At 38.7% G+C, this 14,933-nt stretch overlaps 1 protein-coding gene across 7 annotated transcripts in view; it reads left to right on the top strand.

Moving 5' to 3' along the window:
• Positions 1-14,933, top strand: part of CLGN (calmegin) — a 28,188-nt gene that overhangs the window by 6,172 nt on the left and 7,083 nt on the right. For 4 of the 7 annotated variants that reach the window (XM_065687612.1, XM_065687595.1, XM_065687589.1 and 1 more), the window contains exons 2-10: positions 1,945-2,115; positions 3,007-3,077; positions 4,623-4,681; positions 6,551-6,692; positions 7,140-7,196; positions 7,507-7,588; positions 11,828-12,020; positions 13,720-13,909; positions 14,555-14,668. In XM_065687612.1, the coding sequence (XP_065543684.1) occupies positions 1,954-2,115; positions 3,007-3,077; positions 4,623-4,681; positions 6,551-6,692; positions 7,140-7,196; positions 7,507-7,588; positions 11,828-12,020; positions 13,720-13,909; positions 14,555-14,668 (1,070 nt within the window). In that variant the 5' untranslated portion in view covers positions 1,945-1,953. Of the gene's footprint in view, positions 1-230; positions 1,387-1,944; positions 2,116-3,006; positions 3,078-4,622; positions 4,682-6,550; positions 6,693-7,139; positions 7,197-7,506; positions 7,589-11,827; positions 12,021-13,719; positions 13,910-14,554; positions 14,669-14,933 lie in introns of those variants that run through there. The other 3 variants (XM_065687619.1, XM_065687602.1, XM_065687580.1) reach the window with 2 other exon arrangements.

Below are 14,933 nucleotides of genomic sequence, written 5' to 3'. Positions count from 1 at the left end.
TGTACAGACCCGCATCTCGACTCTTAACAGAAGGATCCCTGTTGCTCAAGAGGGAAGATATAATAGCTGCTCACTATGAGGCACCTTATGGTTTTACCTGTGGGATCATGGAGAAGACATGAGAAAGTGGGATGGAAAACCTACATCAGTTCTGGAGGAACAGGAATCTGAATTGCAAGTAAAAACAATGGTGAATGGAGGAAAATTTTCTCCTGGGAAAGTTGCTGCTCCAGTCTTTGGTGTGCAGTTTCCCAGATGTTTTGGAAGAGCTGGAATTTACTCAGACTCCTATGAAAAGGAATTCTAATACCTTTGTACAAGAAGTAAGTGCAGAATCTTATGATCACTATTAGAGGGGCCCTACCTCCAGCCAGCTGGAAGTGAGGGACATTCAGGTTTACTGGGCTGTGGATCAGATGGCCTGGCACATCAGTCCCACAGAAGTATAAGGCTCTAGTAGATACCGGTGTACAGTGTACCCTGATGCAATCAAGCCATCAAGGGGTGGAACCCATTTGTATTTGTGGAGTGACAGGAGGACCCCAAGAGTTGACTGTACTGAAGGCTGCAGTCGGCCTAACTGAGAAGGAGTGGCAAGAGCACCCTATTGTGACTGGTCCAAAGGCTCCATGCATCCTTGGCATAGACTACCTCAGGAGAGGGTATTTCAAAGACAGAAAAGGGTATGGATGGGTTTTTGGTATTGCTACTTTGGAGACTGAGGAAATTGAGCAGCTGTCCACCTCGCCTGGTCTCTCAGAGGATCCTTCTGTTGTGGGGTTGCTAAAGGTCGAAGAACAGCAAGCGCCAGTTGCAACCACAACAGTGCACCAGCGGCAATATCACACCAACCGAGACTCCCTGATTCCCATGCATAGGCTGATCTGCAGACTGGAGAGCCAAGGAGTGATCAGCAGGACCTGCTCACCTTTAATAGCCCCATATGGCTAGTGCAAAAGTCTAATGGAGAGTGGACACCAACAGTAGACTATCGTGGCCTGAATGAAGTCACACAGCCATTGAGTGCTGCTGTACCAGACATGCTAGAACTTCAGTATGAACTGGAGTCAAAGGCAGCCAAGTGGTATGCCACGTTTGATATTGCCAATGCATTTTTCTCAATTACTTTAGCAGCAGAGTGCAAGCCACAGTTCGCTTTTACTTGAAGGGGTGTCCAGTACACTTGGAACCGACTGCTCTGGGGTGGAAACAGCCCTGCCATCTGCCATGGACTGATCCAGACTGCACTGGAACAGGGGCAAGCTCCAGAATACCTGCAATATAGTATGACATGATCGTGTGGGGCAATACAGTGGAAGAAGTCTTTGAGAAAGGGAGGAAAATAATCCAAATCCTGCTGATAGCTGGTTTTGCCATGAAACAAAAGTAAGATCAAGGGATGGGCACAGGAGATCCAAACTATCAGTTTCGTTTTCCTTAATGAAAGGGATGTTACTTTTTGCTACGCTGTAGAGACTGATTCACTTTGATTACTTGTTTAGATTGTTAAGGAATAAAAAAAAAAACCCCAATAAAAGCAGTCTTCATTCTTAAAAACGTATATATACTGCAGTCACATTCTTGCTAGATTTGTGGCCTGGTGAGGTAGGGGAACAGACTACAAACACTACTGTAGGGACAACAGGAGGGGGAATAGAGTCTGAGTCAGGGCTGTCTAGTAAGAAATTTTTCCACTCAAGATACAGTGCTTTACTAAAATGCTATAGTGATAATACTTTATTATATCAGTTGACAGCTGGACTTGGTGATCTTAAAGGTCTTTTCCAACTGTGTTGATTCTGTGACTCTATGATCTGTACTTCTTATTATAGTATGTTTTTCTCCTACAGATAAAATCCAGGGTAAAATTCCAATGGCATTGATAATATCCTTGCAATGAAATTTAAAACTTTAAATTGAAATTTAAAAAATTAAAACTTTCAGATAACCAGGATGTACCTCCAGTGGGATTGGCTGTGCTTGGGTGTCCTGATAATTGGCTCAGTTACTGCAGAAACTGAAAACAAAGAAACTCTGGATTCCAGTGTTGAAGTAGAGGATTTTGACAAGCAGTCTCAAGAAGCTGATGTTGATGGAGATAAATCTTCCTTAGAGGTAAGATGACTGAAGTCTTTAGTTAAAGCTTGTTTAATTATAAGATACATAATTATAACTACTAGAGAAATTGGTGGACAAATGTATTTAAAAAAGAGCAAGTTAACACGCAGTTAACAACTGAGTGGGTGTCAAACCCACCAGTCCTTTTCAGTTGCTTTATGTGACACGTAGGACAAGCTTAACAAATGATCCTGCTATGCCGAAGTATAAAATCGCATCTCCTGCCTATGATGCAAAGTCATGAAGAAGGTTTTCCTAGTCTGTGCTTCAGTCTAGATGCAAAACCTTTTTGTTGTAACTTCTAACATGCCATTGTTAGAGAAGACAGCAGAAAGTATCTTAGTCTTACATTTTTTTGACTTTAGACTAGTTCTTGATTTCATCAGCTACATTTTGACACTGTCTTTGTTCCCAGAAAACCTGGCTTGTTATGCTCTACTTTGCAGTAGATGTGGGCAATATTCATAAATCATTTTTTCAACTTTTTACTGTGTAGCTCAACTATAATGTGCCAAGTAGACAGGAAACCAGAAGAATGGAAAACATTTCTAGAAAGAGGGAGGAAGCAGAGAATTGGTGCAAGCTCAGTAAATTTGGTAAATTTCCTGGGGTTTTGTTACACATAAGATGTGTAGCAGTATTTTAGTTATGAGGTTTTTAGGAAGCAATTTTTAAAATTCACAGATGGGAAACTGCTCACTGTTAGAGGGATGCACCCAAACTGTGAAAATGAGAGGGGTGGGAAAAGGTGTTTTTTGCTGTTAGGTACTTATAATGAGCAAAATCTGGTGATCTGTTTGGGTGGAACTACTTCTAGAGGTCTGGTAGTGTATTTCAACTTAACAATTGTAGTTTATGTTAGAGTATGCTCCTGTATGTGTGTTTTAGGTTGTGTACCGGACTCCAAAGCCAACTGGGGAAGTGTATTTTACAGAAACCTTTGATGGAGTATTGGCTGGGTAAGCTTATGCCTTCAAATTTTAAACTTTGAACACTTTAACATATAGTGGGAGGACTTACTTTGTATTCATTTTTCTGCTAGTATCTCTATAAAAATTAATTTTTACAGGGGCTACAATTGGGAAGGCTGCTAATGCTTGCTACAAATACAGCATAATGTTAAGCCCGATAGTTAACATTTCAGATATGTTGCTGGGTTTTGTGCAGACATTGGTTAACAAGTGCAAAAACTTACGGGGATACTTGAAAAATGTCATTCACTCCAATTGCTAGCTTCATGAGACCTGTTAAAAGACGAGTTTGTCTTCCTGCTAAATTTCAAAGCTTTTGCTACAATGCTTGGGAGGTATTTTTTGGCCTAGCTGTACATGATTTACATAAGGATAACAACTATGGAACTAAGCTGCATGAGAAAGTAAGCAGTGTGTTGCCTTTCTTCCCTAAAATTTGGGAAAAAGTGCGTATAAGATGACTAGGTAAATCACCAGAATAGAATAGCTTTTTTTGAGAATGAATCTTGAGAATCTTCTGTGTGACTTGTAGAGATGTTTTATTTCCTTGTTGGTCTTTCCCCTGGTAGACCAAGGATCTAGTTTGCCATTTATATTGTCAAGCTTTTCTAGCATCTCTGGAAAAACAAATCTGACTGAAATTTGAGCAGGAAAGTTATTCATCCCTGAAATAATCCGTGCAGAGGATGGTTCAGAATGAATGAGGATAGTTCTTTGTGGAGTTAGTAACAAAAATGTAGTATTGTAGTTGATACAATGAATAGTTCAGTGACACTGTTGGCTTAAGATATTCCTGTACATGGCTCGGGATAGAACCGTTGTACGGCCAGATGGGAGTGGATTGCGCTTTCTTTCTTTCTACTATTTTTTCTTTCCTTTTCCAAATTAACACTTTGTCTTATGTGTGAAATGTGAGTATTTTTTCATGACCTCAATTTGATAAGCTGAGTTCGCCTTGCTCATAGTCTCAAGGAGATCAGGAGTTGGTTTGCCCTGTTGGGGTGCCCTGTGTGCAATACACTTAGAATGTGTTCAGTGCATGATTGCGTTTGTCATTTGAGCACTTTTACCTCTGCCTTTTGTCCCTTGCTATGCATGTGTACTGTTACTGTCGGGTAGTGTTAAAGTTTCTTTGGGTGATTATTTTTTTTCCTTATGGTACTGGAGATGTTACACTTGAACCTTGCTATTTTCCATGTATTTTTGACATTATATGCTTATGCAAAATTCTTACATTTTGCCAAACTTACCTTGTATATAAAATTGAAGCTTATTCAGAATAATTGAATTACTTTAGTGCTATAATTGTATAATCAATTATAACCTTAGGAAGCATTTTGAAATGCTGTATTAGACTAATCTATTTTAATTTTTCTTTTCGTGTTCTTTGAACTACACAAAGTTCCATGATGCTGACTGGCAAAATCATTTCCTCATATTCACAGCCTAGAAGCAAAAGCTGGTTTTCCTGTGCTTGTTAAATAAAACAGCTTTGCCTATGTAGTTCAATGACTACTACGCTTTTTGTTTTAGGTGGGTGTTGTCTAAAACCAAGAAAGAAGACACAGATGAAAACATTTCTAAATATGATGGTAAATGTTTTAATGTTCATTTCCACTGTATAGTTTCTGATGTCCTGTTGCTCTTTGAGAAGCAGCTACCTCTTATACTGAACTTTTCTTTGAAAACTTTGGAAAAAGTTTGTATAATGACTGTTACCCTGAAGCAGAGATGTGAAATTTTGCTCATTGGGTCACTTAGTGTGAAGATAATTTTCTGTTTTTGTCATCCCAACAATCTATTGCAATGAATGATAATAAAATACCCTCTTGCATCTGAATATTAAGTATTGATTGTGAATAGCTCTTCTTGAGAACTATCTTCTCTGAAATCATGTTAGAAAGATGTACCATTTCAATTTTGGTTGCTAAACACACTTCTAAAAGCAGCATGTTCTGTGTTGCTGTGTCTACTACTGATACATGGGTTGGTCTCTGTCATAGTTTAAACTTGAAGAAAATTAATTTTATTCCAGCCCAGTCTCCAGGTCTAGCCTCTGAAACAAAAGTGTTAAACCGAATGATGTTTTCCTTTAAAATACTTTTTCAGAATGCCTGTGCTTGCATATAGGGTTCTCCAGTAATTCTGGTACAGTTTTTTCTCACAGTAGTCTAAAACAAATCTGTAAAGCAATAATTAAAAAGTTGTTTTGGTGGATTTTATCATTGGGGTTTGCACTTACAAATTCCTAGCCTAGAAATACCTGTTTTAATACGGTTTTAAACTAACAGATGTGTGATCAATGGCAATAATTTTGCCATATGAATTTATTTAATTCAAGAGAAAGTGTACCTACCCGTTCAAGGAAGATGTCCTTGCCTGTGGCAGAGGGGGTTGGAACTAGCTGATCTTTAAGGTTCCTTCCAGTGCAAACCATTCTGTGATTCTATAAAGTAGGGAGAACAGGAAGAGTTTCTGCTGCAGAAGAAAAGTATTTGACACTGCTCTTCTGTTAAATTAAGTCAATATTAGTAGAAAGTAGTAAGCAAACATAACTTTTTAGGGTTTTGGTGTGTAAATTGGTATAGAAGAGATGGTTTTAGATTTAGCACTTACCAGAAATACTTGCAATTAAACAGAAATCCAGTTTAAGTTTACACACGCTACAGGTTTGTGCAATAAACTTAATGAAATTTTGTGGTGTAAATATGTTTAATGTTAAGTGTGTACATTTTTCTGTTCCATTTTGTTGTTTTATGGTGGATTATGGTAAGGATGTAGTTCTTTCCTACTTTGGAGTCCATGGCTTTTTTTTTTTTCCTTTGAGTTGAAAAATTCTGTTTTACACATCAAACTGAGATTTTGATAATTTTCTTGGCTGTAACAGTTATGATACTAGGAGTTCTACTGCTGTAGAAAGAGCTACTTGGGGTAAAGAAAAAAGAAAAAGCTTATCACTTATTGTAGTTAAAACTACTTGCTCTGTTTTTCCCTAAGCTTTCTCTCCTCCTTGCTGTTTGAGCCAGAACAGTGGGTTAGATGGATCTTTGGCATGACACAGGTTTTATTTTTATCCTTCAACTGTGGAGCTGGGATTCTAGTAGTTTCTAATTATTAAAAAGTTCTGGTTAAAACATTCTGTTATTGATTTGATAGAAAAATAGGAGCAGCAAATTTGTATGCCGTGATTTTTTTTTTTTTTTTTTAACTGGGGGAGGGGAACACAGTTTGAGTGCTGTACAGCAGTTTGGGAAATGTAAGCTGGACTTGAGTAAGGTTTTATATCCACAGCAGGATTACCGGTATTGGATTGGATTATTATTGTTTAACTTCTTTGACATCAGATGTCAAGATTTTTTCCATACTTTAGCAATTCGTCTTTATTTGCTTTCAGTGGGGCTGTGATTTCTTTACTTCAGCCTACATTTTTTTCAAAGATTCTGTGTTTGTGTGTGTGATAGGAAAATGGGAAGTAGAAGAGCTGAAAGAAAACACAGTGGCTGGAGACAGAGGATTAGTGTTAAAATCAGTCGCAAAGCATCATGCGATATCAACTATGCTAACAAAAGAATTTGTTTTTGATGATAAACCTTTGATTGTTCAGTAAGTAATCCCTCAGATTTTATTTTTGCTTAAGATTTAATATTAAAATTTTTGCATCAAGAAGATAGTTTGAGTGTCTGTAAAAAAAAAAAAAAAATAATACTGACTTACACATAGCATTGCCTTATCCTATCCATAGCTGTCAGAACTGTAAGTATGGACAATTTAATAATTGAATAAGAAGATATAATTAAACTCTTGAAATATTTCTGGAAAAAAATTAATATTTACAAGATTGCTGAAAAAGCTAACTAATTTTCAGTTTTGCTCTAGGATCTCAATCGTATGGAGTTTGAGGACAGTGGTTTTCCATTTACAGAATACTTGTCTAGCTCCATAAAAGCAACTAGAATCTTGAACATGTTATAGCAGTATTAGTGATTGTGAGCACCATGGCAATATGACTGCTTTTTTCTGATATTCAGACTTGCTTTCTTGTATTTACAGATACATCCAGATAACCCCTCTGGGTAAATTCTGTGTGTCATCTCGTCAGTTTCAGAGGTGACACAAGCTTTGTAGAACTCTTGCCCATTTTTACTTCACTTTGATGTTTGCATGTTGGTTGATACTGCCTTGAAACTCTCCTTACTGGTGATACCTACTGTAGCAGTTGCTACTGTGGCATTTTTTTGATGGACATTGCTGCTGTATTAGCTCACATGGCAATTAAGACCTTTTGGTCACATAGAAGTGTTTTGACTATAGTGACTAATACAGTCTTAATGTATTCATAGTTAGAACTGCAGATTAGATGTTAATTTATATTTGTCTGATACTTAGAATGTTTTGTTGTTTTTCTTAACTTGCCCAGATATGAAGTGAATTTTCAAGATGGCATTGACTGTGGTGGTGCATATATTAAACTTCTTTCCAGCAGCAATGACTTGAATCTGGTATGTCCTCATACTTAACATTCACTATCGGTTGTTCGTTTGAGAAATGCATAATTGTGTTTGTGAAATGTCAGTAAGAAATTAATTCTTAATGCATCCTAAATTCTTAAAAGCTTCCCAAATGTTTAAATGGAAGATTGGCCAAGGTAATGATACACATATAATCTACTGTATACACACAAAATATTTTGAATTGTGCATTTTTTACTGGTGGAATATTTGATGTTATTCTTGTTATAGTTTCCATTTATTTTAATGTAACTTAGTCTAAAACTTACTTTAAGTTCTTAAGATCTGTATTCTCACAAGAAACTTCAAAATGTGGATTTCAGAAGGCTAGAATAAAGAGTTTGCTGTGATTAACGTACTCTTAGTTCTGCACAAGTGATGTCTTGTATCCAGGACAAAGGTCTCTTGTGGCTGTTTAATCTGACTTTCTGCAATAATAGAAGCTGTAGAATCTGAACTTGCAATTTGTGAAACACCTTTTACTGCATGGTACACAACATAGCATCTTAGAAAGGGGTCACGGCTTGGATTTCGTAACTGAAAGGGATGGGGAATCTCTGTTCCCGGGAAAAGGCCTGAATGATCAGGTGTGAAAAACTAGTAAGTGCTTTAGTCTGCTGGACCATTATTGTTTTTTTCCCTTAATACATTGACATGGACTTGCCTGCCCTTTCCAAACTTGTCTGCAGAACTCTTCATTACCATGCCAGTGTTTAAAATACTGCTTTTTCTAGCCAAGTCTTGGTTCTGGCACTGGTTGTTTCCACTTCAGTATTTCTGCCACTGCACTGGGGTGTCAATTTAAGCTGTCTAGCCTGTGATGGAGGGTAACATAGAGAACTGGCAGTGGATTGTGACCTAGGAGCTTGTGCAACATAGATTTTTTGTTGACAGCATATGGAAGCAAGGACAGGCGGCCTGGGTAGAGTACAGGGATGTTGTCCGGGAAGCTAGGGACCAGGTTAGGAAGGCTAAGGCCCAGTTAGAATTAAACCTAGCCAGGGATGTTAAGGCTAATAGGAAGGGATTCTACAGGTACGTAGCAAACAAAAAACAGACTAGGGACAAAATAGGCCCCCTGAGGAAGCTTTCGGGAGAACTGGCTACACAGGATTTGGAAAAGGCTGAGGTTCTGAATGACTTCTTTGCCTCAGTCTTGACTGGCAAGGGCTCTGACTGCACCACCCAGTTCTTAGAAAGTAGATGCAGGGGCTGTGAGAATGAAGACCTTGGGCCCACTGTAGGAGAGGATCTGGTTCGAGACCATCTTCAAAATCTGAACGCGCACAAGTCCGTGGGACCTGATGGAATCCATCCACGGGTCCTGAAGGAGCTGGTGAATGAAGTTGCTAAGCCACTGGCCATCGTATTTGAAAAATCACGGCAGTCAGGTGAAGTTCCCGACGACTGGAAAAAGGGAAATATAACCCCCATTTTCAAGAAGGGGAAAATGGAAGAGCCGGGGAATTACAGACCAGTCAGTCTCACCTCTGTGCCTGGTAAAATCTTGGAGCACATTCTCCTGGACAACATGCTAAGGCACATGAAAAACAACAAGGTGCTTGGTGACAGCCAGCATGGCTTCACTGAGGGGAAATCCTGCCTGACCCATTTGGTGGCCTTCTATGATGGGACTACAGAATTGATGGATAAGGGTAAAGCAGTTGATGTCATCTACCTGGACTTGTGCAAAGCGTTTGACACTGTCCCACACGACATCCTTCTCTCTAAATTGGAGAGATATCAATTTGATGGATGGACCACTCAGTGGATAAAGAACTGGCTGGACGGCCACACACAAAGAGTTGTGGTCAATGGCTCGATGTCTGGCTGGAGACCAGTAACGAGTGGTGTCCCTCAGGGATCGGTGTTGGGACCGGTCTTGTTAAACATCTTCGTCGCTGACATGGACAGTGGCATTGAGTGCACCCTCAGCAAGTTTGCCGATGACACCAAGCTGTGTGGTCCGGTTGATATGCTGGAGGGAAGGGATGCCATCCAGAGGGACCTTGACACGCTTGTGAGGTGGGCTGATGCCAGCCTTATGAAGTTCAACCGCGACAAGTGCAAGGTCCTACACCTGGGTCGGAGCAATCCCAGGCACAGCTACAGACTGGGCAAAGAGATTCAGAGCAGCCCTGCAGAGAAGGACTTGGGGGTGCTGGTCAATGAGAAAATGAACATGAGCCTGCTTCAGTGTGCGCTCGCAGCCCAGAAAGCCAACCGTATCCTGGGCTGCATCAAAAGGAGTGTGACCAGCAGGTCGAAGGAGGTGATCCTGCCCCTCTACTCTGCTCTTGTGAGACCTCACCTGGAGTATTGTGTGCAGTTCTGGTGTCCTCAACATAAAAAGGACATGGAACTGCTGGAACAAGTGCAGAGGAGGGCCATGAGGATGATCAGGGGACTGGAGCAGCTCCCATATGAAGACAGGCTGAGGAAGTTGGGGCTGTTCAGCCTGGAGAAGAGAAGGCTGTGTGGAGACCTCATAGCAGCCTTCCAGTACCTGAAGGGGGCCTATAGGGATGCTGGGGAGGGACTCTTCATCAGGGACTGTATTGACAGGACAAGGGGTAACAGGTTAAAACTTAAACAGGGGAAGCTTAAATTGGATATACGGAGGAAATTCTTTCCTGTTAGGGTGGTGAGACACTGGAATGGCTTGCCCAGGGAGGTTGTGAGTGCTCCATCCCTGGCGGTGTTCAAGGCCAGGTTGGATGAAGCCTTGGGTGGGATGGTTTAGTGTGAGGTGTTCCCTGCCTATGGCAGGGGGGTTGGAACTAGATGATCTTGAGGTCTTTTCCAACCCTAACTATTCTATGATTCTATGACTTGACTGCAAATCAGCCGTCAGGAAGAGCCACTTAACAGTGGTACTCTTCATGAGATAATAAGGGATAATACCTGTTTTCGCAATAGTCTACAAGATGACAACATATGTAAGAAGTTGCTTGTAAGCGTTTCCAGGCTGTATTAATAAAACCAGTAATGCAACTTCCTAGTGCTCTTCCTTTTCCCTAAAATTTATATGCCAGTGTGGGGGGTTTTTTATGCTCAAATAACTTGAGTACTAACAGGTAAGTACTAAAAGTACAAACTGTAGGAAGTAGAAGCATGACATCTTTCATAATAGAAAGACATGTAAATGATAGTAAAACTGAAGTTGTAAGTTTTATATCATCTTACTACAAGGTAAACCAGAAGATGGCAAATGCAAAATTTGCCTGTTTATGGCCTGCTTGCAATTCATCCTGTACTGGTTTTGGAATTTCACTTGCTTTGTGATGAGGTAACTTTAAAGAACCACTGTTCTCTCTCATTTTTTGTTTGGTTTTCTTTGTGGTTTTGTTTTTTGGACTTTGAAATCAGACATGTCTCAATACTGTATATATGCATACTGCTATTAGATAGTTGTTAATTCTTATCATTGACATTTTCCTTAGACTGTTGACTGTAAAAGGGATCAAACTTAAAATACATGCACTTCTGTAGTGCATAAAGTGAAAAAGTTTTACTTTGCATTCAAAAAGCTTAAAGAGTATGGACTTATATTCTGACATAAACGTATTAATTAAAATATCTTTCAAGAAGAAAGCTTACAGAAATCAAGTGGTCTTCTTCAGGCAATTGCTTGATATAAGGCACCATGTTACTGTGCATTCCAAGTACAAAAATCATACAGGTAGTTGGAAAAAAAACCCAGTTTAATGCAGCATACTCTGAAGGAGAATCACTGTATCTGACATTTTCAGGGTTGTATATTACTGTTGCTGTTATTTAATGTAGAGCAAGAAGAGTAATAAAATACTGAACAATATTATTTCTGGGGTTTATTGAAAAATAAAATTGTTATGAAGAACAATAACAAGTTCCCTTCCATCTTTTAGTTTGTTTGTAGAAAAATATAGATACCTGGAGGTGTTGATTTGTGACAGTCATCTCTACTTAACGTTAAGGGTAAGGTCTAAATAATCCTCTTTTCAGAGCCTTAAGTGATCTCTACAGTTACTCCATTCCCTGAGAACAGAGAGCACCCAGCAACGTGAGAGGACTGTTCAATTCTCCTCATGGTTTACGCTACCAGTTTTCAGTTACCTTTTAGGAAAAGGCAACTATGCCTTATGCCATAACATCAAGGGAATGAAGTATCTAAAATTGCTTCATAAAACGTACAGTATAACTTCATAAACTATACAGTATAACACATGCTCAGCTTTCTTGCTTCTACAGGAATACTTTTTTGACAAAACACCTTATACTATTATGTTTGGACCAGATAAATGTGGAGAAGATTACAAACTACACTTTATCTTCAGACATAAGAATCCTAAAACTGGAGAATATGATGAAAAACATGCGAAACGTCCTGAAGTAGACCTAAAGAAATTTTATTTGGACAAGAAGACACATCTGTATACTCTTGGTATTTGTTTAATTCTTACAAGTTTAAATTGTAAAGGAGAGATTAAAACCATGTCTGAGTCCCCTGAAGCTTTGTATTTGAGTCTGATTTTTTTTTTTTTTTTGTTTGTGGTAGTTTGTTAATTCTGAGGGGTGGTTGCTTACTGATTTGGGCTTAAATGGTTTAATGGCTGGGTTTAAATGACATAATGACTGGGCTTAACTGCAGGACATACGAGTGACTTTTGAATGCTGCTGTTTAATATTCAGCTACAGGAAAGAATACCGGTCCTGGCCAGCCTTTAGTGTGAAGAATTAATATTTTCAGTACTTATGATAAAAATACTTTTGTTAAAGATATTGAAAGACACAGAGCTGTCCAATGTTCCAGGAAGGCATCAGAGTTCACAGGAATTCAGTTACATCTGCAGCATGCCACATGCCACTCTCCTCCACTTGTTAAGAGTTCTCACACCTGTATCTGCAGCAGTGTGTATGAGCAGATGTTACCATATTCTCTGAAGATGAATCAATATAAGCTAGTTTTAATTCATGTGACATTTCTTTCTGTGCCAACAAACAGTATAGCAGAGATGAAAGTTTAATTTCTTAGTTCTTTTTTCAGCACTTTTTTCAGTACTTTTGAACTTCCATGGAATAATAATAGAAGGCATGTTCAACTGCTGTGCCATGGGAAAAGTAACTTTTTTCTTTTTTTTTTTTTAATAGATTACTGTAGTGTGCCACCATAAGCTTTCACTTTTAGATCATGGGAATAAGTGAAACAGAAACTGTTCTTGTGGTAAAGGAGTGCATGTGTTCCTGTATTTGGGCTGCTCATTAGAAATTATGCCTAAAGATACTTAAACTCCAGATCGCATTTTTCAAATAGACTCCATAGAGCTGTGTGATTCTAATGCTTTATGTGACTGATAACAGAAGTTTAAAAATCAGTTCTTTGCATTGTATCTGAAGTGATACAGGGGCTTAACTTTTTCATTTATGGGTATTTTAATACTGTTGAAAACTTCTAGGCTGCAAGGAGCTTAATTAGCTGTTATCAAACAGTCATTCTAAGACTGTTACTCTGGTTTTTGTCATCTATCTTTATAAAACCGTCATGAAAGTGGAATAGTATTTACTTTAATAGTTCATTGAATGGACGCTTGAACATAAAATGTGCTCGCTGATTAGAAATGGATGTGGATAGAGTGTCTGTTACTGAGTTTGTCATAGCACAGTTCTATGACCATGGCTTCTCAGTTACACTTGTAAAATACCAAAGCATTTGGAAAGAATTTTCTGTATTCATAATCTGCACTTGAGGGAAATGGCTGTCAGATTTGAATCTGAGAGAAAATATTTTGATCCTTTAGCTGTGTTACTGATGCAACTCCTGTGTTTCCATGCTTCCTGTGTTTCCGGTGTGAAACCGTAATTCAAAATGAAGCAGAATTTTGGTCAAGTGGTAGGTTTTTGAAAAATCTCTTACGATGTGCTTGGATGTGCAAGAAGTTTCATTTAGAGAGGCCTAATTCTTGTCATACTTCTCCACAGTAGCAATTCTAATGTTTTGTGTTCAGATCCAGTACTTCAGTGACTAGTGAGGATTCCGTTTGCTGTAGTTTGTCTAAGTTTGTGCTTATTACATAGGTTTTGTTTAAAGACAATTGTAAAATGAATGCTTCCATTACTGCTTTATATTAATTTATTCATTTTAGTGCTAAAACCAGATGATACCTTTGAAATTTTAATTGACCAACTGGTTGTCAGTAAAGGAAGTCTTCTTGAGGATATGGTTCCTCCAGTAAACCCTCACAAAGAAATAGACGATCCTAGTGATAAGAAGCCTGATGACTGGGATGAGAGACCAAAAATACCTGATCCGAATGCTGTCAAACCAGATGACTGGTAAGGAGAACATTTTTATCTGTACAGTACATCTTACTTGCAATTTCTTTATCTAAAGGGTTAGTTTGGTTTCACTTGTCCTTTTTGCTAATAGCAACTACTAGAAGCACTAAAATTCAGAAACATAACCGAGGTTGGTACAAGAATCTGGTCATCTTTTAAGGAAATAAAAAATGTGCATTTTGCTCAATTTCTACCCTCTGTGGTTGCAATTAATAGCTAAGATTACTATACCTGAGAGATTAGGAAGAGGGTCATTGGGGTTTTTCTTCACCATGTAGTCTTAATTTACATTCAGTGATTTCTGCTTCCTTCTGTGTGAACTATGGTTCATATGGCAGCTTGGGAAGAGGAAGGAAAAGCCTAATGGTAAGATCCAACTGATACTTGCCGGTTAATGGCAGCAATTTCTGGGCTAAGTAGTACTTTGAAACAAAGTAAATATAACTCAGATATTTATAAACATAATTGGATGTCTAATTCTCGTGATCACTGTGTCTAATTCTCTTGTGCCTTTGAAAATCACGCCTTTCAGGTCAGTTACAGTCCTCTGAACAGAACATTCATTCAAAGTCAGGTGCTGTATTTCAGGTGCTGATTCAAAATACAGCTGCTGTACTTTCTAACATAAGTCTGTAATTGAAGGGATGAAGACGAGCCTTCCAAAATAGAAGATCCTGATGCTGTAAAGCCTGAGGGATGGCTTGATGATGAACCACAGTATGTTCCAGACCCTAATGCGGAAAAACCAAAGGACTGGTAAGAGCTTGGTTCAGTAAGTGCAGGTTGTTAACATGTCTTGTAGATAAGCCTGTCTATTGTCTGTGGCAAATAGAATTGTGGATCAGAAGTCAATCCAAATCTCATTGTCTTTTGAGGGAGTAAGTTGGAATGTGCATTTGTTTTGGAGGGCTGCTTTTAGAGAAAAATGAACATGTTTATTGCCTTTTGTTTTTTGAAGATAACATAAACAAAAACCAGAATATTTTTGGGGGTATAGCAGTCCTAAAAAAAAAATAAAAAA

The sequence above is a fragment of the Lathamus discolor genome, chromosome 1 (assembly GCF_037157495.1).
Source record: "Lathamus discolor isolate bLatDis1 chromosome 1, bLatDis1.hap1, whole genome shotgun sequence".
Lineage (NCBI taxonomy): Eukaryota > Metazoa > Chordata > Aves > Psittaciformes > Psittacidae > Lathamus > Lathamus discolor.
Note: the sequence above shows the minus strand (reverse complement) of the source record. Positions and strands in the feature narration are given on the sequence as shown.